The 25681-nt window shown below is 63.5% G+C and overlaps 1 protein-coding gene across 1 annotated transcript; it reads left to right on the forward strand.

Annotated features, from left to right (window-relative positions):
* LOC115495359 (uncharacterized) lies at positions 1-25549 on the forward strand. Its single transcript, XM_072929424.1, has 35 exons — positions 1-197; positions 268-588; positions 677-997; positions 1062-1364; positions 1438-1752; positions 1868-3079; positions 3161-3304; positions 3453-3548; positions 3762-3845; positions 4082-4222; positions 9844-10006; positions 10105-10673; positions 10762-11082; positions 11147-11449; positions 11523-11837; positions 11983-12366; positions 12442-13209; positions 13291-13434; positions 13583-13678; positions 13892-13975; positions 14212-14352; positions 16714-16900; positions 18889-19112; positions 19433-19730; positions 20504-21366; positions 21455-21775; positions 21840-22142; positions 22216-22530; positions 22676-23059; positions 23135-23902; positions 23984-24127; positions 24276-24371; positions 24585-24668; positions 24905-25045; positions 25258-25549. The coding sequence occupies exons 1-35, from the start codon at positions 146-148 to the stop codon at positions 25341-25343; spliced, it is 10491 nt and encodes a 3496-aa protein (XP_072785525.1). The 5' UTR covers positions 1-145; the 3' UTR covers positions 25344-25549.
* The last annotated feature ends 132 nt before the right edge of the window (positions 25550-25681 follow it).

Consider the following 25681-nt stretch of genomic DNA (forward strand, 5'->3'; position numbering starts at 1 on the left):
CCCCGCAGCCGGGAGATGAGGCGCCTGATAAAGGCTGCCCCGGTGCTGCTGCCTGCGTTGGCTCGGGCGCAGGCCTGAGGGAGCTGCCCCGGCTGCGCCGGCTCGGGGCCGGTGCCGTGGGGCCGGTGCCGTGGGGCCGGTGGCCATGGGGCCGGTGGCGGCGCTGGGGCTGCTGCTGTGCGTGCGGCTGTGTGCGGGTGAGTGGCGGCGGGCGGGAGCGGGGCCCGCGGCGGTGGCGGGCCCGGCTCAGCAGCCCCCGTGCCGCAGGCTCCGGGCAGCTGCGTCTGGTGGGCGGCGGCGGGCGCTGTGCCGGGCGCGTGGAGGTGGAGCACGGCGGTGAGTGGGGCTCCGTGTGCGTCTACGATTTCGACTGGGAACCTCGCTGGGCCGCGGTGGTGTGCCGGCAGCTGGGCTGTGGCCGGGTGGACAGGGCGTCCCCGTACGCCCCGTTCGGGCAGGGCACCGGGCGGATCTGGCTGCAGCCCTTCTTCTGCCTGGGCACCGAGAATTCGCTGGTGGAGTGTCTGCACTTTGGATGGGGACTGCACTTATGCGGCCACGACCGGGATGTGGGGGTGACCTGCACAGGTGAGGGGACACGCTGGCCGTGCAGGGACAGGCACGTTGTGCTGGAGCATCCTGGGCAGGTCTGAGCCGTGCCGGTGCCCCTGTGCAGATGCCGTGGAGCTGAGGCTGGTGGGCGGCAGCAGTCCCTGTGCCGGGAGGGTGGAGGTGAAGCTGCAGGGACAGTGGGGCTCGGTGGGAGACGACGTCTGGGACATGGAGGACGCCGAGGTGGTTTGCCAGCAGCTGGGCTGTGGCTCGGCTTCTGGTGCCTACTCTGCCCATGACACGTTCGGTCAAGGGAATGGGCTCATCAGCCTGGCCAGGGTGGACTGCGGTGGGTACGAGGCCATGCTCTGGGACTGTGAGATCCGTAAGTCGGGACCCCATCAATTCTTCAACCATTACTGGGACACAGCTGTTGTCTGCCAAGGTAGGAGCTGGGCTTATGGGGGCACGGGGCACTGCCTGCGCATCCCTTGACACTGGTCCTGCAGGATTCTCCCGGCTAGTTGGAGGTGATGGAGCCTGTGCCGGGCGTCTGGAGGTGCGTCGGGGCCGGGCCTGGGTCGGTGTCTGTGAGGATCAGGTGGACATGAAGGCGGCCCAGGTGGTGTGCAGGGAGCTGGGCTGCGGTGAGGCGCTCGCCATCCCTGGCAGCGCTCGATTTGGGAGAGGATCAGGGTCATTCTGGGACGGTGGCTTCCAGTGCAATGGCACCGAGTCCCTGCTCAGTGCGTGTGCCCGGCGTCTGCCCCACAGCCAGGCCTGCGCCGGCCCTGCCAGCGTCATCTGCTCCGGTAAGTGCTGGGGACGGCGGGAGCTGTTGGGGTCCCTGCGGCATGGCCCCCCTGACCGCCGTTCGTGCCGCAGCCTACACGGGCTTCCGGCTGGGGAACAGCAGCTCGGGATGCTCCGGGCGAGTGGAGGTGGCAGTGAGGGGGACGTGGGGATCCGTGTGCGCCAGCGAGTGGGACCTGGCCGATGCGCACGTCCTGTGCCGCCACCTGGGCTGCGGCCGCGCCTCCAGCGTGCCCCCGGGAGGCTCCTTCGGCAGCGGGGAGGGGACACTGCGGCCGGACGCCTTCGGCTGCCACGGGAGCGAGCGGCACCCGGGCGAGTGCCCCGTGGCCGTGCTGGGGAAGCCGCCCTGTGTGCCCGGAAACGCTGCCGCCGTCAACTGCTCAGGTGTGCAAGGCGGCTCTGCGAGGAGCCTTAAGGGCTTTTGGGAGCCTGCTAAGAATTGGCAGCAGTGGATGCAGGGAACTTTTGCGATGAAGGACTGAGTCTGACCATTTTACAGGCAGTGTCGAGTCCCTGCGGCTAGTAGGGGGCGAGTCCCGATGTGATGGGTTTCTGGATTTGGCCATAGCCACTGGGGCCTGGCGCCGTGTGCCAGGAGAGGTTTCGCTCGTACGGAATTTCAACGAAGTGTGCTGGGAGCTGGGCTGTGGAGAACTGGACAGGACTGATGCTGTCCGTGGTACGATCAAACTGCAGGATGTCAACAAGAATGAGAGGTCCATCATACAAAGGGCGATTCGAACCATCATGGACAAGACCACCAGGTTGGCCCGTAGGACAATTAGTGATTATTATATTTTGAATCGAGAGGATTTCATCACCACTGCACCAGCTGACATCCCTCATGGGAACTACATCACGTGCTCAGGTGGGTGTCCCGAGAAGGGCCAGAGGTGCGGGTGCCCCAAGCAGCCCCCCCAGCCCATTCCTTCCCGGCCCACAGGCAGCCGGCAGGTGAGGCTGGCGGGGAGCTCGGGGCGCTGTGCCGGGCGCGTGGAGGTCTATTCCGGGGGCAGCTGGAGCTCCGTCTGCCAGGAAGGCTGGGAGCTGCAGGACGCCGCCGTTGTCTGCCGGGAGCTGGGCTGTGGCACGGCACTGGAGGCCCCGAGCCGGGCGCGCTTCGGTGCCGGCACGGGGCCGCTGTGGCCGTACGTGCCCGACTGCTCCGGCTCCGAGGAGTCTCTCTGGGAATGCGGGCGCACGGAACGGCGCGAGTGCGGGCGCGGAGGCGGGGCAGGGGCCGTCTGCTCAGGTCGGTGCCGGGCACCCCAAGGTCAGGGCCCGGCAGAGGCCCCGGGGGGTTCCCGGCCGTGCCGTGACCCCCCCGCACCCCTTGCAGAGCAGCTCTCGGTGCGGCTGGCAGGAGGCCCTGGGCGCTGCCGGGGGTACCTGGAGGTGTCCTACAACGGCACCTGGGGCCGCGTCTGCGCCAACGGCACCAGAACTGGCACCGCCGCCGCCGTCTGCCGCCAGCTGGGCTGTGGGCACCTGGGCCGGCTCTCAGCTGTCCCCACCCAGCAGCCGTCCCTGGCGTGGCTGGCCTGGGTGGGCTGTGAGGACGGGGCCCGCTCGCTCTGGGAGTGCCCCTCGGCCCCCTGGCACCTGCAGAGCTGTGGCACCAGCGGCTACGCCCAAGTGGAGTGTGAGGAGGACGGCGATGGCACCTCTGAGGGACGCACTACCCCATATCCGGAGGGTGCCACCAGCACAGGTAGCTCTGCCCGTGCCTGCATCCCCCAACGCAGGCTGGCTGGGATCCCCCTCCCCTCACTGCCTGCCTGTGTCCCCACAGGTGTCCCCAGCAGATCGCCCTCAGCAGTGGCCGTGGGGACTGTGCCTGTGCCCACTGTGCTGTGCGTGGTGCTGGGGACGCTGCTGTGCCTGTCCCTGGGTGCCCTGGCCCTGCTGCTGTGCCGTGCCCGTGCCCGGCGCCGAGGTGGCTCCCGGTGGATGGGGGTGGGGACAGATCCGGTCTGGGGGTCCAGAGGCTCCTGTCCAGTGGAACAGATCTGAAGGTGGCCGGGGTGATCCCTGTGCCACCCACAGGGCCCAGGGCCCCAGGTAAGTGCTGCATCTGGTTCCAGGCCCTGGCAGAGCTGCAGATGCCATCTCCAACGCTGTCTACGAGGAGCTGGATTACAAAGCCGTGCCAGAGTACCAGGAGGTGCCCACTCCCCCAGGTGGGTGCCGCCCTTGTGCCCCGGCTGTGCTCGGAGTGAAGGCTCTGCCTGACAGCCCCACGGCACCTCCGGGTCCTGGTGGCCCTGCTGTGGTTCCTGGCCATGGGCTGTGGGTGCCCCTGGGTGCCACAGTGGCCCCGCTCTGTAGCGTGAGGTTCTGTCACCTGCGGAGCCGCTTGTGGCCACCCCCAAGTCCCTGTTTGTCCCCTGCAGGTTCCCTGTCGGAGGGACGGGTGAAGAAGCTGCCGTATTACACCGGGGACAGCGTGGAGGGGAGTGACACCGAGGCCGCCCCAGGTAGGGCCACAGGGCAGGAGCCCAGCAGGGAGAGCTGGGGACAGGGGGCACACCCAGGCTGGGGGGCTGAGGGGACAAATCCTTCCCCCCTTGTTAGTGTGCAGAGAGACATCGCCTTTCCCTGTGGGACCACAGGGCCTCCAGCAGCTGCCCAGTGGAAAGGCTGGCGAGGGTGGCACAGCCAGAGCCCTGCCAGGGACACTGGTCATTGCCATGGACCCCTCTGATTTTCCCAGATCCCCCTGCCCGGCCCGAGCAAGGAACCCCGGAGGGCTACGACGATGTCCTGGATGTGCCACAGGAGGCCCCTGCTCCCAGCACTGGGGACATCTCTGAGGGAGTGACACGGCAGAAATCGATCTGTGTCCTCCACACAGGTGAGAGGGCTCAAAGCTGCCCTGTCCCCTCTGTCGAGCCACTCCAGGGCAGGGTTTGTGTGTGGGGGCAGGCAGGGCCCCAGCACAGATCCATGGGTGCTGTGCTCTGACCCCCGGTGGGGTCCGTCAGGGGGGACAGGGAGCTGCCTGCCCCTCAGGCACCTTTCCGTGCTGTCCCCAAGGTGGGATCTGCTCCCCTCCATGTCCCCCAGGAGCAACAACAGACTTCTCAGATCCGAGCCCAGGGAACACGGACTATGATGATGTGGGCAGCAGCGCCCCGGCGACACTGCCATGAGGATGTCCTGGCCATGCCACAGCCCTGGGGACACGTGTGTGGCAGTGCGGTGGGGCCCTGTGCCCAGGGAGGTCTGGCCCTGCCCATGGAAGTCATCCCTCGCTGTGCAGCGCTGCAGGAAAGCAGCTCCTGTGTAGGGATTTCCTTTGATTTCAGTTTAAATTTCCATTTTTCCTTATTAAAAGCCAAACTGGTCAGAAACTCACTCCCATGCCTGGAAGCTCATTCTGGGGCTGGCACTTCCATCCCATGTACGCTTTTGGTTGGCGATGTGAGGCAGGAACTGGAAGCAGAAACACATCCCTGGGGATGGTGGGCTGAGGGGGGAGGGCAGAGGAGGATTGCTGGGCTTGTCTGCAGGGCCTTTATTTATCGCTGCCAAATGCACAGAAGCGATGCCAGCAACAGCGAGGGGAAAAGGGAGAGGGCAGGAGCCGGAGCCCACCCCGCAGGTGCCGCAGGATCTCCTCCCCGTGCCCCGCGGGTGGGGCAGGCTCAGCCCCACTCTCAGCGCCGAGAGCTGGGCTGGGAAGGGCTCTGGTTGTTGGAAGGACTTTTCCTAAAGGAGGGAAGGTCTCCTGAAGGAGGTGAGCGCCTTCCTGCCCCCCGGCAGCAGCCCACGGTGGCAGGGCAGCCGGGCCATGGCCCCTGGCTGCGGCACGTCGTGCTCCAGGAGGCTCCCGATCTTCAGGGCGGGCTGCAGAGCCCGGAGGGCGTCCAGTTCCTGCAGCAGGGCCTGGCTGAAGCCGTCCGTGCTCAGCCTGGGCGTGGAGGAGGCAGGAGAAGAGGAGAAGGTGCTGGAGCTTGTGGGGAGGCGTCAGAGTCCAGAGCATCCCTCTGGCTTCCCTGGATGACTCGAGCCCCTGGCAAAGTGCACAGGAACCTTGGCAGCAAACGGAAAACAACTCTGGATTCCAGTTTAGCCTGTGGGAGAGGCTGCTGATCTTAAAATAGGAATTAAAAGCAAAAAGGGTTTGAATGATGTAATAAGGAAATTGACACAGAGTGGAAAAGTAGAATTTTGGGATTTGTTAGAATGGAATTCAGGGGTACAAGATGGAGGAACCTGGGCGTGCCCTAGCTTCTTCCTTCTTCTTGTCCTCCATGTCTTGCTGTGATAGTGACACTTTTCTATTGGTTTAGGATAGGGACACCTTGTCCAACATAGATTTTATGTATTGGTACGGGAATTGTAAACAGGGTACACGTAATTTTGAGTTTATACCGTGGGAGCTGCCTGGGGCGGGAAGGAGACTGCCACGGCTTCTGTGCTAGCTGGACCTCGGCAGGTCAGAAAGAAACTCTTGCCGATAAGGGAAAAGAAACAACCTTGAAAAGTCAGCTTCACGCATTCCAGACCTCTTCTTCAGCGCCTGGGCTAGTGAAAAAGGACTTTCACACTGTCGGGGTCTTGCCCAGTGACCCCGACAGTTTTGGCCTCTCTGGGTGGGCATGGAGCTCACCAGAAGTGCTGAACATCTGACCCTAGCCCGACTAGAAAACTCCCTGAAGAGGACGGCCCAAACCCTTGCCGAGTGCAAGATTCTTCATACTCAACTCGGAAAGGAGAAGATCCAAGGGCCCTGGGTGTTCTCCACCTGTTATCTGCTGGACAGAGACCAGGAAAGCTTCTGGACTGATTTTACAGACGCCGCCGCTATTGGGCGAGGACCGAAGTGGGTTTCGGGAGATACGTGAAACCCTGCCGGACTCTGATGCAAGCAGAGGCTGAATCTGAGAACAAAGAGGCAAGCACGCAGACGTGAGAGGACATCCACAAACATCTCTTCAATCCAGAATTTCAGGACTTGGGTGTCCTTGCCTTGCAAAGTCAAAATGTTGTTTTTGTGCTTCATTCTGTTGTCAATTGCCTTAGGCAATTCCATTGCCTTGGGTAATTCGGCAGATTTTCCCATGCTCCAACCAAAAGAAAACGTTTGGGAAACTTTGGCCAATGCAGCAGGTTTGGACACCATCTGCTTGACACGTTCAAGACTGAAAAAACCGTGTTCAACATGTCTTCTGGGCTTGCCAGTGAGTAAATGGCCAATTCCAAAGAACATCCCTCCCGAGGTTTCACAGGTCATTCCGAATCCTGTGGACGGATGGGAGGTTTGGACACATTTTCTCCCAATGGTTCCTTTTGAACCTCAAGAATTGGAAATTCTTGGTTCAGTGACAATGAATTTTTGTATAGAATTTGGCATTTCAGGAGTGATGCAAACAAATAGTAAAATGATAGATGTCGCCCCAAATAATTTCATTTCCAGAATGCCTCTTCTTGGTGTAATTACACCAAGGTGTCAAACAGACCATCCCGCCAAGCCCCAGCGCAATTGCCACAAGGGGTCTTTTTCATTTGTGGGGACAGGATTTGGCCTGCTATCCCTGCAAATGCCACAGGCGGTCCATGCAGCATTGGAAAACTGTCATTGCTAACACCCGATTTGACAATCTTGAGAGGGAAGAAGCATAGGGGGAAAAGAAATATTAAAAAATATGATCCAAAGTGTGATGATAATGCTTATACGTGGAACAAGGCTCAGAGAATTGTGGCTGCAATATTCTCGCCACAAGCAGCATCAGGGGTAGCCTTGACTCACCTGGATCGGATGGGGTGTTGGTTGAGCAAACACGCTCGTGCTGTCTCTCTTGCACTGAGTGACGTGCTAACAGATGTCAACAGTGGAAGATGGGCAACTCTTCAGAACAGAGTGGCAATTGGTTATTTATTGCTGACACATGGGCACGGGTGTGAAGAATTTGAAGGCATGTGCTGCATGAACTTGTCAGATCATTTTAAATCAATCCATGAAAACATGAAGCGATTGCAGGAAGGTATAGACAAATTTGGAGAAGTTACTGGATCTTGGTTGAATGATTAGTTTGATTTTTTTTGACCTCTCACCATTGTGGAGGGAACTTTTGAAAATGGCTTTTTATATTTTAGTAGGGCTTGCCAGTCTTCTGCTTATTTTCCCAGGCCTTTTTCAATGGGTGAGGCGAGCCATGAACAGGGCTGCCAGAGAGGTGTTTTTGGTGCAACGAGAAAGGGGAGCTGTCGGAGTCCAGAGCATTCCTCTGGCTGCCCTGGATGACTCCAGCCCCTGGCAAAGGGCACAGGAACCTTGGCAGCAAATGGAAAACACCTGTGGATTACATTTTAGCCCCTAGGAGAGGCTGCCGACCCTACATGAGGAATTAAAATTAAAACGGTTTGAACGATGTAATAAGGAAATTGATATAGTAAAAAGTAGAATTTTGGGATTTGTTAGAATGGAATTCAGGGGTAGAAGATGGGGGAACCTGGGAGTGCCCTAGCTTCTTCTTCCTTCTTCTTGTCCTCCATGTCTTGGCGTGACAGTGACACTTTTCTATTGGTTTAGGATAGGGACATTTTTCCAACGTAGATTTTAGGTATTGGTACGGGAATTGTAAACACGGCATATATAAATTTGCATATATTACGTGAGAGCTGCCTGGGGCGGGAAGGAGACTGCCACGGCTTCTGTGCTAGCTGGGCTTCATCAGGTCAGAAAGAAACTCTTGTAGATAAGGAAAAATAAACAACCTTGAAAAGTCGGCTTCACGCATTCCAGACCTCTTCTTCAGCGGCCGGGCTAGGGAAAAAGGACTTTCACACTGTCGGGGTCTTGCCCAGTGACCCCGACAGGGAGGGAGGTGCCGAGCCAGGCTGGATGCCGCTGCGGCCCTGCCTGTCCCGCAGGCTGCGCTGCCCGGCTCGGGAATGGCGGGCACGGAAGGGAAGGTGGCAGGGCCCTCACTCAGCGCAGGCTCCGCAGCGGGCAGGCGGGATGCCGGAGCTGCTGGCAGAGCTGCAGGACGCCGTGGGCTCGCAGCTCGTTGTCACTCCGGCCCGGGCAGGTGAGACGGGGCCCCTGAAGCAGCCGCGCAGCCGGGGCTGGGCAGGAGGCGCCCGCCAGCCGGCAGCTGCCCGGCCTGTGGGAGCTGGGAAACAGGCAAGGAGGGCTTTGGCCTCGGCTCCCTCGGCTGCTGCAGGTGGGAAGGGCGGAGCAGCGGCTGAGGTCCTGGCAGCAGCAGGGGCTGGTGAGGCGGCAAGAGCGCAGCCCGACCAGAGCCCTCGGGAAAGAAGCTCCGAGCCCACCGCGGGCCCGCGGAGGTATCCGTGGGGTCGGAGAGCTCCTGTCCCCTGTGGCCGGGGCAGCAGCCGCCCACCCGCCCAGGCCGCCGCCGCTGCCCTCCTGTGTCGGCCCGCAGCGCCCTGGCCCGGTGCGGGCTCGGCGCGGTGCGGGCGTGTGTGAGCGGAGCAGCCCCGGACAGCGCCCGGTGCCGCAGTGCCCGGCAGCGCGGGGGGATGGGGCAGGGCAGCTCCCGCCGCCGCCGCCGCGGCGAGGGACCGGGACGTGCTGCCCGTGGGGAATCGCTGCGGTGCCGCCGGGTGGGGAGCAGCGGCAGTTCCCGCTGCTCCGTCTGCTCCGCGGGGGATCCCGGGACGAGAGTCCGGGAAGTTCGGGTCGTTCGTGTAAGGAAGGGTCGGGGAAAGCGGGATCCCGGCCAGGTGAGGGACCCCCTGACAGTGACAGCGAGATACGGGGACCAGGAGGAAGAGAGACTTTAGTGTGGATTTTTTTTGTGCTTGCAATGTGAGGGGGTCAAAGCCCTTTTATATTTCCTGGGACAGCCTTGGGAGGAAGCACTTGGGGTCGTTTCTGTATTCCTGCGGTAGCAGCCAGTGGGTTTAGGGAGGGAGGGAAAGGCGACTGTGCCATGGGAAAGCTGTGCTGAAAGGGGTGAGGGAACGTGAGGTGTGGATGTCGGAGCGGGTGTTCCGGGCAGCTCCGGGGCCAGCGTGAGTGAGAGGAGCCGCAGCTGGAAGGGGCGTCGGTGCCCGCGGTGCGAGTGGATCCGTGCGTGGGGAAAGCGGCGGCAGGAGTGCGGTGCAGGGTGAGAGCGGGCAGTTCGCTGCGGAGCGCGGCTGCCGAGCCGCAGGGGCCGGAGCGGCGGGGCAGGGGCGGCGGAGCGGCGGCGTTATCGGCGGCAGCACGGGCGTCGGGAGGCACGTGCGGTCGCCGGCGCCGCCGGGAGCCGCCGCGGGGTGACCGCCTCCTTCCTGCCCTGGCGGCGAGGCGAGCGCGGGGCCGCAGCCGCGGCAGCAGCGCCATGTGCCAGCGCCGCCGCGAGGGACCGGGGAGCTGGCACCTGGCAGCGCCGCGCGGGGCCGGGGGCTGCTGCCACCCCCCGCGGGGGCTGCGAGCTGCCGGGAGGGGAGCGCCCCGAGCGTGGGGCCTTTGAACTTCGCAGGTGCCCGAGCTAGATGTGGTCCCGCGGAAGGTGTCGGTAGGATGTGGGCTGAAGGCTGTCGTCGCCGCCAGGATGGCTCTTGTCGGGCTCCAGCAGCAGCGCTGGAGGCCCGGGGGATGGAGGCAGGGCCCCCGCGGGGCAGGTGCAGTGGGGGGGCTGTCTCCCCCCGGGGACATCCGGGTGGCAGCCCACTGTGGCGAAGCGTGTGACGCCAGAAGCGCAGGCGAGGCTCATATTTGGGCACGGAGCAGGTTATTGGAGGCCGCGGCCCCGCAGCCGGGAGATGAGGCGCCTGATAAAGGCTGCCCCGGTGCTGCTGCCTGCGTTGGCTCGGGCGCAGACCTGAGGGAGCTGCCCCGGCTGCGCCGGCTCGGGGCCGGTGCCGTGGGGCCGGTGCCGTGGGGCCGGTGCCGTGGGGCCGGTGGCCATGGGGCCGGTGGCGGCGCTGGGGCTGCTGCTGTGCGTGCGGCTGTGTGCGGGTGAGTGGCGGCGGGCGGGAGCGGGGCCCGCGGCGGTGGCGGGCCCGGCTCAGCAGCCCCCGTGCCGCAGGCTCCGGGCAGCTGCGTCTGGTGGGCGGCGGCGGGCGCTGTGCCGGGCGCGTGGAGGTGGAGCACGGCGGTGAGTGGGGCTCCGTGTGCGTATTCGACTTCCACTGGGATGGTCGCTTGGCTGAGGTGGTGTGCCGGCTGCTGGGCTGTGGCCGGGTGGCCAGGGCGTCCCCGTACGCCCCGTTCGGGCAGGGCACCGGGCGGATCTGGCTGCAGCCACGCTTCTGCCGAGGAGGTGAGAATGCGCTGGAGGAGTGTTCGCACTATGGATTGGGACGGCACTTCTGCGGCCACGAGCGGGATGTGGGGGTGACCTGCACAGGTGAGGGGACACGCTGGCCGTGCAGGGACAGGCACGTTGTGCTGGAGCATCCTGGGCAGGTCTGAGCCGTGCCGGTGCCCCTGTGCAGATGCCGTGGAGCTGAGGCTGGTGGGCGGCAGCAGTCCCTGTGCCGGGAGGGTGGAGGTGAAGCTGCAGGGACAGTGGGGCTCGGTGGGAGACGACGACTGGGACAAGGAGGACGCCGAGGTGGTTTGCCAGCAGCTGGGCTGTGGCTCGGCTTCCAAAGACTACTACGCCCGTGACAGATTTGGCCTAGGGGGCTGGCTCATCAGCCTGACTCAGGTGGACTGCAGTGGGTACGAGGCCACGCTCTGGGACTGCGAGATCCGTGGCTGGGGACCCTATAACAGCAGCATCCGTTATTGGCACACTGCTGTTGTCTGCCAAGGTAGGAGCTGGGCTTATGTGGGCATGGGGCACTGCCTGCGCATCCCTTGACACTGGTCCTGCAGGATTCTCCCGGCTAGTCGGAGGTGATGGAGCCTGTGCCGGGCGTCTGGAGGTGCGTCGGGGCCGGGCCTGGGTCGGTGTCTGTGAGGATCAGGTGGACATGAAGGCGGCCCAGGTGGTGTGCAGGGAGCTGGGCTGCGGTGAGGCGCTCGCCATCCCTGGCAGCGCTCGATTTGGGAGAGGATCAGGGTCATTGTGGGACGGTGGCTTCCAGTGCAATGGCACCGAGTCCCTGCTCAGTGCGTGTGCCCGGCGTCTGCCCCTCAGCCAGGCCTGCGCCGGCCCTGCCAGCGTCATCTGCTCCGGTAAGTGCTGGGGACGGCGGGAGCTGTTGCGGTCCCTGCGGCATCGCCCCCCTGACCGCTGTTCGTGCCGCAGCCTACACGGGCTTCCGGCTGGGGAACAGCAGCTCGGGATGCTCCGGGCGAGTGGAGGTGGCAGTGAGGGGGACGTGGGGATCCGTGTGCGCCAGCGAGTGGGACCTGGCCGATGCGCACGTCCTGTGCCGCCACCTGGGCTGCGGCCGCGCCTCCAGCGTGCCCCCGGGAGGCTCCTTCGGCAGCGGGGAGGGGACACTGCGGCCGGACGCCTTCGGCTGCCACGGGAGCGAGCGGCACCCGGGCGAGTGCCCCGTGGCCGTGCTGGGGAAGCCGCCCTGTGTGCCCGGAAACGCCGCCGCCGTCAACTGCTCAGGTGTGCAAGGCGGCTCTGCGAGGAGCCTTAAGGGCTTTTGGGAGCCTGCTAAAAATTGGCAGCACTGGATGCCGGATATATTTTGGACTGAAGTTCCATCTGAGGCAGGTGCTACAGCTCCGTGGCTCTGCTGCTGAATTTGCAGGTGCTGGCTTTGTCACGACCCTGCGGCTGGTGGGTGGTCAGAGCTTGTGTGATGGGCGGCTGGAGGAGGCCATAACCAGCCCAGCCTGGCGCCGTGTGCCGCTGGAGCAGTGGAAGTCATGGGATGTCAACGCGGTATGTTCCGTGCTGGGCTGTGGCCAAGCCAGGGATGTTTACTCTGCCTTGGGTACGGCTGCTGCATTGAGCAGCAGCCCCAGCCTGGTGGACATCCGGACTGAAGAGATGGACGGCGTTTTGGACGTGGGCTCTGCACTGACCGGCAGCCCTGAGGAGATGGATGACCAGCTGGAGGAGAGGGGCGATGTCTCAGGGATGGGCCCTGCGCTGAACAGCAGCCTGGAGGAGATGGCCATCACCTGCTCAGGTGGGTGTCCCGAGAAGGGCCAGAGGTGCGGGTGCCCCAAGCAGCCCCCCCAGCCCATTCCTTCCCTGCCCACAGGCAGCCGGCAGGTGAGGCTGGCGGGGAGCTCGGGGCGCTGTGCCGGGCGCGTGGAGGTCTATTCCGGGGGCAGCTGGAGCTCCGTCTGCCAGGAAGGCTGGGAGCTGCAGGACGCCGCCGTTGTCTGCCGGGAGCTGGGCTGTGGCACGGCACTGGAGGCCCCGAGCCGGGCGCGCTTCGGTGCCGGCACGGGGCCGCTGTGGCCGTACGTGCCCGACTGCTCCGGCTCCGAGGAGTCTCTCTGGGAATGCGGGCGCACGGAACGGCGCGAGTGCGGGCGCGGAGGCGGGGCAGGGGCCGTCTGCTCAGGTCGGTGCCGGGCACCCCAAGGTCAGGGCCCGGCAGAGGCCCCGGGGGGTTCCCGGCCGTGCCGTGACCCCCCCGCACCCCTTGCAGAGCAGCTCTCGGTGCGGCTGGCAGGAGGCCCTGGGCGCTGCCGGGGGTACCTGGAGGTGTCCTACAACGGCACCTGGGGCCGCGTCTGCGCCAACGGCACCAGAACCGGCACCGGCACCGCCGTCTGCCGCCAGCTGGGCTGTGGGGACAAGGGCTGGCTCTCGGCTGTCCCCACCCAGCAGCCGTCCCTGGCGTGGCTGGCCTGGGTGGGCTGTGAGGACGGGGCCCGCTCGCTCTGGGAGTGCCCCTCAGCCCCCTGGCACCTGCAGAGCTGTGGCACCGGCGGCTATGCCCAAGTGGAGTGTGAGGAGGACGGCGATGGCACCTCTGAGAGACGCACTACCCCATATCCGGAGGGTGCCACCAGCACAGGTAGCTCTGCCCGTGCCTGCATCCCCCAACGCAGGCTGGCTGGGATCCCCCTCCCCTCACTGCCTGCCTGTGTCCCCACAGGTGTCCCCAGCAGATCGCCCTCAGCAGTGGCCGTGGGGACTGTGCCTGTGCCCACTGTGCTGTGCGTGGTGCTGGGGACGCTGCTGTGCCTGTCCCTGGGTGCCCTGGCCCTGCTGCTGTGCCGTGCCCGTGCCCGGCGCCGAGGTGGCTCCCGGTGGATGGGGGTGGGGACAGATCCGGTCTGGGGGTCCAGAGGCTCCTGTCCTGTGGAACAGCTCTGAAGGTGGCCGGGGTGATCCCGGTGCCACCCACAGGGCCCAGGGCCCCAGGTAAGTGCTGCATCTGGTTCCAGTCCCTGGCAGAGCTGCAGATGCCATCTCCAACGCTGTCTACGAGGAGCTGGATTACAAAGCCGTGCCAGAGTACCAGGAGGTGCCCACTCCCCCAGGTGGGTGCCGCCCTTGTGCCCCGGCTGTGCTCGGAGTGAAGGCTCTGCCTGACAGCCCCTCGGCACCTCCGGGTCCTGGTGGCCCTGCTGTGGCTCCTGGCCATGGGCTGTGGGCGCCCCTGGGTGCCACAGCGGCCCTGCTCTGTAGTGTGAGGTTCTGTCACCTGCGGAGCCGCTTGTGGCCACCCCCAAGTCCCTGTTTGTCCCCTGCAGGTTCCCTGTCGGAGGGACGGGTGAAGAAGCTGCCGTATTACACCGGGGACAGCGCTGAGGGGAGTGACACCGAGGCAGCCCCAGGTAGGGCCACAGGGTAGGAGCCCAGCAGGGAGAGCTGGGGACAGGGGGCATATCCAGGATGAGGGGCTGAGGGGACAAATCCTTCCCCCCTTGTTAGTGTGCAGAGAGACATCGCCTTTCCCTGTGGGACCACAGGGCCTCCAGCAGCTGCCCAGTGGAAAGGCTGGCAAGGATGGCACAGCCAGAGCCCTGCCAGGGACACTGGTCACTGCCATGGACCCCTCTGATTTTCCCAGATCCCCCTGCCCGGCCTGAGCATGGAACCCCGGAGGGCTACGACGATGTCCTGGATGTGCCACAGGAGTGCCCTGCTCCCAGTACTGGGGACATCTCTGAGGGAATGACACGGCAGAAATCGATCTGTGTCCTCCCCACAGGTGAGAGGGCTCACAGCTGCCCTGTCCCCTCTGCAGAGCCACTCCAGGGCAGGGTTTGTGTGTGGGGGCAGGCAGGGCCCCAGCACAGATCCATGGGTGCTGTGCTCTGACCCCCGGTGGGGTCCGTCAGGGGGCACACGTTGCTGCCTGCCCCTCAGGCACCTTTCCGTGCTGTCCCCAAGGTGGGATCTGCTCCCCTCCATGTCCCCCAGGAGCAACAACAGACTTCTCAGATCCGAGCCCTGGGAACACGGACTATGATGATGTCGGCAGCAGCGCCCCGGCGACACTGCCATGAGGATGTCCTGGCCATGCCACAGCCCTGGGGACACGTGTGTGGCAGTGCGGTGGGGCCCTGTGCCCAGGGAGGTCTGGCCCTGCCCATGGAAGTCATCCCTCGCTGTCCAGTGCTGCAGGAAAGCAGCTCCTGTGTAGGGATTTCCTTTGATTTCTGTGTGTTGCTATCGCACTGGCGCGGTAATGTGGTGGAAGGGATTTAGAAAGGCCTTGGGAATTGGAAACTGAGGTAAAGATACATTTAGGTATGAGGAAAAGATACACTTATGTATGCCCCATTGTTTCGGGAAAGTTTTGCTTCAGTATTTTTCTGTAAACCCCTTTCTCTCCACCCCTGAGCAGTTCCCATTGGACCTGACCCCTGGGGTGGTTCTGATGAGCCCATGCTGGACATTGTCTCTATTGTTTAGAACTTATCTCTTAATTTTGCTGTATAAAACTGTATCTGGACAGTGGCCCAGGGTCTTTTGTCCCTGCAACCGTTCAGGCAATACAATCTCTCTGGACCGCACACAACTGACCTCTCCTTGTCTCTTTATCTCGACTCCTTGCGGCGACCGAGGCGCACCGCCGCTGGGACCGTGCTAACCCAGCCGCTGCCTGGTGAGCCCAGTGCAGCGGGACCACGGCAAACCCCGGTCCCCTGAGGGGACAGCCAGCCAGAGGGGTCCCGGGGGGCCGGGGAGGGACGGGGGACAGCCACAAGTGACCCCCGAAAGCTGCATCCGTGTAAATTGCCATTTTTTCCTATTAAGAGACAAACTGGTCAGAGATTCACTCCCAGGCCTGGAAGCTCATTCTGGGGCTGGCACTTCCATCCCATGTATGCTTTTGATTGGCGATGTGAGGCAGGAACTGGAAGCAGAAACACATCCCTGGGGATGGTGGGCTGAGGGGGGAGGGCAGAGGAGGATTGCTGGGCTTGTCTGCAGGGCCTTTATTTATCGCTGCCAAATGCACAGAAGCGATGCCAGCAACAGCGAGGGGAAAAGGGAGAGGGCAGGAGCCGGAGCCCACCCCGCAGGTGCCGCAGGATCTCCTCCCCGTGCCCCGCGGGTGGGGCAGGTTCAGCCCCACTCTCAGCGCCGAGAGCTGGGCTGGGAAGGGCTCTGGTTGTTGGAAGGACTTTTCCTAAAGGAGGGGAGGTCTCCTGAAGGAGGGGAGCGCCTTCCTGCCCCCCGGCAGCAGCCCGCGGTGGCAGGGCGGCCGGGCCATGGCCCCTGGCTGCGGCACGTCGTGCTCCAGGAGGCTCCCGATCTTCAGGGCGGGCTGCAGAGCCCGGAGGGCGTCCAGTTCCTGCAGCAGGGCCTGGCTGAAGCCGTCCGTGCTCAGCCCGGGCGTGGAGGAGGCAGGAGAAGAGGAGAAGGTGCTGGAGCTTGTGGGGAGGTGTCAGAGTCCAGAGCATCCCTCTGGCTGCCCTGGATGACTCCAGCCCCTGGCAAAGAGCACAGGAACCTTGGCAGCAAACGGAAAACACCTGTGGATTAGATTTTAGCCCGTGGGAGAGGCTGCCGACCTTACATGAGGAATTAAAAGCAAAAAGGGTTTGAATGATGTAATAAGGAAATTGACACAGGGTGGAAAAGTAGAATATTGGGATTTGTTAGAATGGAATTCAGGGGTAGAAGATGGAGGAACCTGGGCATGCCCTAGCTTCTTCTTCCTTCTTCTTGTCCTCCATGTCTTGCTGTGGTAGTGACACTTTTCTATTGGTTTAGGATAGGGACACCTTGTCCTATGTAGATTTGAGGTATTGGTACGGGAATTGTAAACTCTGTAGGTGCAATTATGGGTCTATAATGTGGGAGCCGCCTGGGGCGGGAAGGAGACTGCCACGGCTTCTGTGCTAGCTGGACCTCGGCAGGTCAGAAAGAAACTCTTGTAGATGAGGGAAAAGAAACAACCTTGAAAAGTCGGCTTCACGCATTCCAGGCCTCTTCTTGAGCGGCCAGGCTAGGGAAAAAGGACTTTCACACTGTCGGGGTCTTGCCCAGTGACCCCGACAGTTTTGGCCTCTCTGGGTGGGCATGGAGCTCACCAGAAGTGCTGAACATCTGACCCTAGCCCGACTAGAAAACTCCCTGAAGAGGACGGCCCGAACCCTTGCAGAGAGCAAGGTTCTTCCAACTCGACCTGGAAAGGAGAAGATCCAAGGGCCCTGGGTGTTCTCCACCTGTTATCTGCTGGACAGAGACCAGGAAAGCTTCTGGACTGATTTTGCAGACCATGCCACTATTGGGCGAGGACCGAAGTGGGTTTCGGGAGATACGTGAAACCCTGCCGGACTCTGATGCAAGCAGACGCTGAATCTGAGAACAAAGAGGCAAGCACGCAGACGTGAGAGGACATCCACAAACATCTCTTCAATCCAGAATTTCAGGACTTGGGTGTCATTGCATTGCAAAGTCAAAATGTTGTTTTTGTGCTTCATTCTGTTGTCAGTTGCCTTAGGCAATTCCATTGCCTTGGGAAATTCGGCAGATTTTCCCATGCTCCAACCAAAAGAAAACATTTGGGAAACTTTGGCCAATGCAGCAGGTTTGGACACCATCTGCTTGACACGTTCAAGACTGAAAAAACCGTGTTCAACATGTCTTCTGGGCTTGCCAGTGAGTGAATGGCCAATTCCAAAGAACATCCCTCCCGAGGTTTCACAGGTCATTTCGAATCCTGTGGACGGATGGGAGGTTTGGACACATTTTCTCCCAATGGTTCCTTTTGAACCTCAAGAATTGGAAATTCTTGGTTCAGTGACAATGAATTTTTGTATAGAATTTGGCATTTCAGGAGTGATGCAAAGAAATAATAAAATGATAGATGTCGCCCCAAATAATTTCATTTCCAGAAATGCCTCTTCTTGGTGTAATTACACCAAGGTGTCAAACAGACCATCCCACCAAGCCCCAGCGCAATTGCCACAAGGGGTCTTTTTCATTTGTGGGGACAGGATTTGGCCTGCTATCCCTGCAAATGCCACAGGCGGTCCATGCAGCATTGGAAAACTTTCATTGCTAACACCCGATTTGAGAATCTTGAGAGGGAAAAAGCATAGGGGGAAAAGAAATATTAAAAAATATGATCCAAAGTGTGATGATAATGCTTATACATGGAACAAGGCTCAGAGAATTGTGGCTGCAATATTCTTGCCACAAGCAGCATCAGGGGTAGCCTTGACTCACCTGGATCGGATGGGGTGTTGGTTGAGCAAACATGCTCGTGCTGTCTCTCTTGCACTGAGTGACGTGCTAACAGATGTCAACAGTGGAAGACGGGCAACCCTTCAGAACAGAGCGGCAATCGGTTATTTATTGCTGACACATGGGCACGGGTGTGAAGAATTTGAAGGCATGTGCTGCATGAACTTGTCAGATCATTTTAAATCAATCCATGAAAACATGAAACGATTGCAGGAAGGTATAGACAAATTTGGAGAAGTTACTGGATCTTGGTTGAATGATTAGTTTGATTTTTTTTGACCTCTCACCATTGAGGAGAGAACTTTTGAAAATGGCTTTTTATATTTTAGTAGAGATTTTCATTTTTCTGCTCATTTTTCCATGCCTTTTTCAATGTGTGCGGTGAGCCATGAACAGGGCTGCCAGAGTGGTGTTTTTGGTGCAACGAGAAAGGGGAGATGTTGGAGTCCAGAGCATCCCTCTGGCTGCCCTGGATGACTCCAGCCCCTGGCAAAGAGCACAGGAACCTTGGCAGCAAATGGAAAACACCTGTGGATTCGATTTTAGCCCCTAGGAGAGGCTGCTGACCTTACATGAGGAATTACAAGCAAAAAGGGTTTGAATGATGTAATAAGGAAATTGACACGGGGTGGAAAAGTAGAATTTTGGGATTTGTTAGAATGGAATTCAGGGGTAGAAGATGGGGGAACCTGGGCGTGCCCTAGCTTCTTCCTTCTTCTTGTCCTCCATGTCTTGCTGTGGTAGTGACACTTTTCTATTGGTTTAGCATAGAAACACCTTGTTCAAAGTAGATTTGAGGTACTGGTATGGGAATTGTAAACACGTTACACGTAATTTTGGGTGTATACCGAGGGAGCCGCCTGGGGCGGGAAGGAGACTGCCACGGCTTCTGTGCTAGCTGGGCCTCGGCAGGTCAGAAAGAAACTCTTGTAGAAGAGGAAAAAGAAACAACCTTGAAAAGTCGGCTTCACGCATTCCAGACCTCTTCTTCAGCGGCCGGGCTAGGGAAAAAGCACTTTCACACTGTCGGGGTCTTGCCCAGTGACCCCGACAGGGAGGGAGGTGCCGAGCCAGGCTGGATGCCGCTGCGGCCCTGCCTGTCCCGCAGCCTGCGCTGCCCGGCTCGGGAATGGCGGGCACGGAAGGGAAGGTGGCAGGGCCCTCACTCAGCGCAGGCTCCGCAGCGGGCAGGCGGGATGCCGGAGCTGCTGGCAGAGCTGCAGGACGCCGTGGGCTCGCAGCTCGTTGTCACTCCGGCCCGGGCAGGTGAGACGGGGCCCCTGCAGCAGCCGCGCAGCCGGGGCAGGGCAGGAGGCGCCCGCCAGCCGGCAGCTGCCCGGCCTGTGGGAGCTGGGAAACAGGCAAGGAGGGCTTTGGCCTCGGCTCCCTCGGCTGCTGCAGGTGGGAAGGGCGGAGCAGCGGCTGAGGTCCTGGCAGCAGCAGGGGCTGGTGAGGCGGCAAGAGCGCAGCCCGACCAGAGCCCTCGGGAAAGAAGCTCCGAGCCCACCGCGGGCCCGCGGAGGTATCCGTGGGGTCGGAGAGCTCCTGTCCCCTGTGGCCGGGGCAGCAGCCGCCCACCCGCTCAGGCCGCCGCCGCCGCCCTCCTGTGTCGGCCCGCAGCGCCCTGGCCCGGTGCGGGCTCGGCGCGGTGCGGGCGTGTGTGAGCGGAGCAGCCCCGGACAGCGCCCGGTGCCGCAGTGCCCGGCAGCGCGGGGGGATGGGGCAGGGCAGCTCCCGCCGCCGCCGCCGCGGCGAGGGACCGGGACGTGCTGCCCGTGGGGAATCGCTGCGGTGCCGCCGGGTGGGGAGCAGCGGCAGTTCCCGCTGCTCCGTCTGCTCCGGGGGGAGCCCGGGACGAGAGTCCGGGAAGTTCGGGTCGTTCGCGTAAGGAAGGGTCGGGGAAAGCGGGATCCCGGCCAGGTGAGGGACCCCCTGACAGTGACAGCGGGATACGGGGATCAGGAGGAAGAGAGACTTTAGTGTGGATTTTTTTTGTGCTTGCAATGTGAGGGGGTCAAGGCTCTTTTATATTTCCTGGGACAGCCTTGGGAGGAAGCACTTGAGTTCGTTTCTGTATTCCTGCGGTAGCAGGCAGTGGGTTTAGGGAGGGAGAGAAAAGCGACTGTGCCATGGGAAAGCTGGGCTGAAAGGGGTGAGGGAACGTGAGGTGTGGATGTCGGAGCGGGTGTTCCGGGCAGCTCCGGGGCCAGCGTGAGTGAGAGGAGCCGCAGCTGGAAGGGGCGTCGGTGCCCGCGGTGCGAGTGGATCCGTGCGTGGGGAAAGCGGCGGCAGGGAGTGCGGTGCAGGGTGAGAGCGGGCAGTTCTCTGCGGAGCGCGGCTGCCGAGCCGCAGGGGCCGGAGCGGCGGGGCAGGGGCGGCGGAGCGGCGGCGTTATCGGCGGCAGCGCCGGCGTCGGGAGGCGCGTGCGGTCGCCGGCGCCGCCGGGAGCCGCCGCGGGGTGACCGCCTCCTTCCTGCCCTGGCGGCGAGGCGAGCGCGGGGCCGCAGCCGCGGCAGCAGCGCCATGTGCCAGCGCCGCCGCGAGGGACCGGGGAGCTGGCACCTGGCAGCGCCGCGCGGGGCCGGGGGCTGCTGCCACCCCCCGCGGGGGCTGCGAGCTGCCGGGAGGGGAGCGCCCCGAGCGTGGGGCCTTTGAACTTCGCAGGTGCCCGAGCTAGATGTGGTCCCGCGGAAGGTGTCGGTAGGATGTGGGCTGAAGGCTGTCGTCGCCGCCAGGATGGCTCTTGTCGGGCTCCAGCAGCACCGTTGGAGGCCCGGGGGATGGAGGCAGGGCCCCCGCGGGGCAGGTGCAGTGGGGGGGCTGTCTCCCCCCGGGGACATCCGGGTGGCAGCCCACTGTGGCGAACCGTGTGACGCCAGAAGCGCAGGCGAGGCTCATATTTGGGCACGGAGCAGGTTATTGGAGGCCGCGGCCCCGCAGCCGGGAGATGAGGCGCCTGATAAAGGCTGCCCCGGTGCTGCTGCCTGCGTTGGCTCGGGCGCAGGCCTGAGGGAGCTGCCCCGGCTGCGCCGGCTCGGGGCCGGTGCCGTGGGGCCGGTGCCGTGGGGCCGGTGGCCATGGGGCCGGTGGCGGCGCTGGGGCTGCTGCTGTGCGTGCGGCTGTGTGCGGGTGAGTGGCGGCGGGCGGGAGCGGGGCCCGCGGCGGTGGCGGGCCCGGCTCAGCAGCCCCCGTGCCGCAGGCTCCGGGCAGCTGCGTCTGGTGGGCGGCGGCGGGCGCTGTGCCGGGCGCGTGGAGGTGGAGCACGGCGGTGAGTGGGGCTCCGTGTGCGTCTTCGACTTCGACTGGGAACCTCGCATAGGCGAGGTGGTGTGCCGGCTGCTGGGCTGTGGCCGGGTGGCCAGGGCGTCCCCGTACGCCCCGTTCGGGCAGGGCACCGGGCGGATCTGGCTGCAGCCCTCCTTCTGCCGAGGAGGTGAGAATGCGCTGGAGGAGTGTCCACACTTGGGATGGGGACGGCACTTCTGCGGCCACGACCGGGATGTGGGGGTGACCTGCACAGGTGAGGGGCCACGCTGGCCGTGCAGGGACCGGCACGTTGTGCTGGAGCATCCTGGGCAGGTCTGAGCCGTGCCGGTGCCCCTGTGCAGATGCCGTGGAGCTGAGGCTGGTGGGCGGCAGCAGTCCCTGTGCCGGGAGGGTGGAGGTGAAGCTGCAGGGACAGTGGGGCTCGGTGGGAGACGACGTCTGGGACATGGAGGACGCCGAGGTGGTTTGCCGGCAGCTGGGCTGTGGCTCGGCTTCTGGTGCCTACTCTGCCCATGACACGTTCGGTGAAGGGAATGGGCTCATCAGCCTGGTCAGGGCGGACTGCGGTGGGTACGAGGCCATGCTCTGCGACTGTGAGATCCGTGGCTGGGGACCCTATAAATCCTTAAGCCATTACTGGGACACAGCTGTTGTCTGCCAAGGTAGGAGCTGGGCTTATGGGGGCACGGGGCACTGCCTGCGCATCCCTTGACACTGGTCCTGCAGGATTCTCCCGGCTAGTCGGAGGTGATGGAGCCTGTGCCGGGCGTCTGGAGGTGCGTCAGGGCCGGGCCTGGGTCGGTGTCTGTGAGGATCAGGTGGACATGAAGGCGGCCCAGGTGGTGTGCAGGGAGCTGGGCTGCGGTGAGGCGCTCGCCATCCCTGGCAGCGCTCGATTTGGGAGAGGATCAGGGTCATTCTGGGACGGTGGCTTCCAGTGCAATGGCACCGAGTCCCTGCTCAGTGCGTGTGCCCGGCGTCTGCCCCTCAGCCAGGCCTGCGCCGGCCCTGCCAGCGTCATCTGCTCCGGTAAGTGCTGGGGACGGCGGGAGCTGTTGGGGTCCCTGCGGCATGGCCCCCCTGACCGCCGTTCGTGCCGCAGCCTACACGGGCTTCCGGCTGGGGAACAGCAGCTCGGGATGCTCCGGGCGAGTGGAGGTGGCAGTGAGGGGGACGTGGGGATCCGTGTGCGCCAGCGAGTGGGACCTGGCCGATGCGCACGTCCTGTGCCGCCACCTGGGCTGCGGCCGCGCCTCCAGCGTGCCCCCGGGAGGCTCCTTTGGCAGCGGGGAGGGGACACTGCGGCCGGACGCCTTCGGCTGCCACGGGAGCGAGCGGCACCCGGGCGAGTGCCCCGTGGCCGTGCTGGGGAAGCCGCCCTGTGTGCCCGGAAACGCCGCCGCCGTCAACTGCTCAGGTGTGCAAGGCGGTTCTGAGAGGAGCCTTAAGGGCTTTTGGGAGCCTGCTAAGAATTGGCAGCAGTGGATGCCGGATATATTTTGGACTGAAGTTCCATCTGAGGCAGGTGCTACAGCTCCGTGGCTCTGCTGCTGAATTTGCAGGTGCTGGCTTTGTCACGACCCTGCGGCTGGTGGGTGGTCAGAGCTTGTGTGATGGGCGGCTGGAGGAGGCCATAAGCAGCCCAGCCTGGCACCGTGTGCCGCTGGAGCAGTGGAAGTCATGGGATGTCAACGCGGTATGTTCCGTGCTGGGCTGTGGCCAAGCCAGGGATGTTTACTCTGCCTTGGGTACGGCTGCTGCATTGAGCAGCAGCCCCAGCCAGGTGGACATCAGGACTGAAGAGATGGACGGCGTTTTGGACGTGGGCTCTGCACTGACCGGCAGCCCTGAGGAGATGGATGACCAGCTGGAGGAGAGGGGCCATGTCTCAGGGATGGGCCCTGCGCTGAACAGCAGCGTGGAGGAGATGGCCATCACCTGCTCAGGTGGGTGTCCCGAGAAGGGCCAGAGGTGCGGGTGCCCCAAGCAGCCCCCCCAGCCCATTCCTTCCCTGCCCACAGGCAGCCGGCAGGTGAGGCTGGCGGGGAGCTCGGGGCGCTGTGCCGGGCGCGTGGAGGTCTATTCCGGGGGCAGCTGGAGCTCCGTCTGCCAGGAAGGCTGGGAGCTGCAGGACGCCGCCGTTGTCTGCCGGGAGCTGGGCTGTGGCACGGCACTGGAGGCCCCGAGCTGGGCGCGCTTCGGTGCCGGCACGGGGCCGCTGTGGCCGTACGTGCCCGACTGCTCCGGCTCCGAGGAGTCTCTCTGGGAATGCGGGCGCACGGAACGGCGCGAGTGCGGGCGTGGTGGCGGGGCAGGGGCCGTCTGCTCAGGTCGGTGCCGGGCACCCCAAGGTCAGGGCCCGGCAGAGGCCCCGGGGGGTTCCCGGCCGTGCCGTGACCCCCCCGCACCCCTTGCAGAGCAGCTCTCGGTGCGGCTGGCAGGAGGCCCTGGGCGCTGCCGGGGGTACCTGGAGGTGTCCTACAACGGCACCTGGGGCCGTGTCTGCGCTACCGGCACCAGCACCGACACCGGCACCGCCGTCTGCCGCCAGCTGGGCTGTGGGCACCGGGGCTGGCTCTCAGCTGTCCCCACCCAGCAGCCGTCCCTGGCGTGGCTGGCCTGGGTGGGCTGTGAGGACGGGGCCCGCTCGCTCTGGGGGTGCCCCTCGGCCCCCTGGCACCTGCAGAGCTGTGGCACCGGCGGCTACGCCCAAGTGGAGTGTGAGGAGGACGGCGATGGCACCTCTGAGGGACGCACTACCCCATATCCGGAGGGTGCCACCAGCACAGGTAGCTCTGCCCGTGCCTGCATCCCCCAACGCAGGCTGGCTGGGATCCCCCTCCCCTCACTGCCTGCCTGTGTCCCCACAGGTGTCCCCAGCAGATCGCCCTCAGCAGTGGCCGTGGGGACTGTGCCTGTGCCCACTGTGCTGTGCGTGGTGCTGGGGACGCTGCTGTGCCTGTCCCTGGGTGCCCTGGCCCTGCTGCTGTGCCGTGCCCGTGCCCGGCGCCGAGGTGTGTCCCGGTGGATGGGGGTGGGGACAGATCCGGTCTGGGGGCCTAGAGGCTCCTGTCCTGTGGAACAGCTCTGAAGGTGGCCGGGGTGATCCCGGTGCCACCCACAGGGCCCAGGGCCCCAGGTAAGTGCTGCATCTGGTTCCAGGCCCTGGCAGAGCTGCAGATGCCATCTCCAACGCTGTCTACGAGGAGCTGGATTACAAAGCCGTGCCAGAGTACCAGGAGGTGCCCACTCCCCCAGGTGGGTGCCGCCCTTGTGCCCCGGCTGTGCTCGGAGTGAAGGCTCTGCCTGACAGCCCCACGGCACCTCCGGGTCCTGGTGGCCCTGCTGTGGTTCCTGGCCATGGGCTGTGGGTGCCCCTGGGTGCCACAGCGGCCCCGCTCTGTAGCGTGAGGTTCTGTCACCTGCAGAGCCGCTTGTGGCCACCCCCAAGTCCCTGTTTGTCCCCTGCAGGTTCCCTGTCGGAGGGACGGGTGAAGAAGCTGCCGTATTACACCGGGGACAGCGTGGAGGGGAGTGACACCGAGGCAGCCCCAGGTAGGGCCACAGGGCAGGAGCCCAGCAGGGAGAGCTGGGGACAGGGGGCACACCCCGGTTGGGGGGCTGAGGGGACAAATCCTTCCCCCCTTGTTAGTGTGCAGAGAGACATCGCCTTTCCCTGTGGGTCCACAGGGCCTCCAGCAGCTGCCCAGTGGAAAGGCTGGCGGGTGTGGCACAGCCAGAGCCCTGCCAGGGACACTGGTCACTGCCATGGACCCCTCTGATTTTCCCAGATCCCCCTGACCGGCCCGAGCAAGGAACCCCGGAGGGCTACGACGATGTCCTGGATGTGCCACAGGAGGCCCCTGCTCCCAGCACTGGGGACATCTCTGAGGGAGTGGCACGGCAGAAGTCGATCTGTGTCCTCCCCACAGGTGAGAGGGCTCACAGCTGCCCTGTCCCCTTTGCAGAGCCACTCCAGGGCAGGGTTTGTGTGTGGGGGCAGGCAGGGCCCCAGCACAGATCCATGGGTGCCGTGGTCTGACCCCCGGTGGGGTCCGTCAGGGGGCACACGTTGCTGCCTGCCCCTCAGGCACCTTTCCGTGCTGTCCCCAAGGTGGGATCTGCTCCCCTCCATGTCCCCCAGGAGCAACAACAGACTTCTCAGATCCGAGCCCAGGGAACACGGACTATGACGATGTGAGCGGCAGCGCCCCGGCGACACTGCCATGAGGATGTCCTGGCCATGCCACAGCCCTGGGGACACGTGTGTGGCAGTGCGGTGGGGCCCTGTGCCCAGGGAGGTCTGGCCCTGCCCATGGAAGTCATCCCTCGCTGTGCAGCGCTGCAGGAAAGCAGCTCCTGTGTAGGGATTTCCTTTGATTTCAGTTTAAATTTCCCATTTTTCCGTATTAAAAGCCAAACTGGTCAGAAACTCACTCCCAGGCCTGGAAGCTCATTCTGGGGCTGGCATTTCCATCCCATGTACGCTTTTGGTTGGCGATGTGAGACAGGAACTGGAAGCAGAAACACATCCCTGGGGATGGTGGGCTGTGGGGGGAGGGCTGAGG

This window comes from Taeniopygia guttata, chromosome 5 (genome assembly GCF_048771995.1).
Source record: "Taeniopygia guttata chromosome 5, bTaeGut7.mat, whole genome shotgun sequence".
NCBI classification, from domain to species: Eukaryota; Metazoa; Chordata; class Aves; order Passeriformes; family Estrildidae; genus Taeniopygia; species Taeniopygia guttata.

What these genes read in the sequence shown, in the direction of transcription:
- LOC115495359 (XM_072929424.1), top strand. Translation starts at nt 146, where the DNA reads ATGGGGCCGGTGGCGGCGCTGGGGCTGCTGCTGTGCGTGCGGCTGTGT. An exon ending in GGAGGGTGCCACCAGCACAG is followed by an intron (nt 3,080 to 3,160) that starts GTAGCTCTGCCC and finishes GTGTCCCCACAG; the next exon opens with GTGTCCCCAGCAGATCGCCC. An exon ending in GCAGCCCACTGTGGCGAAGC is followed by an intron (nt 10,007 to 10,104) that starts GTGTGACGCCAG and finishes CGCCTGATAAAG; the next exon opens with GCTGCCCCGGTGCTGCTGCC.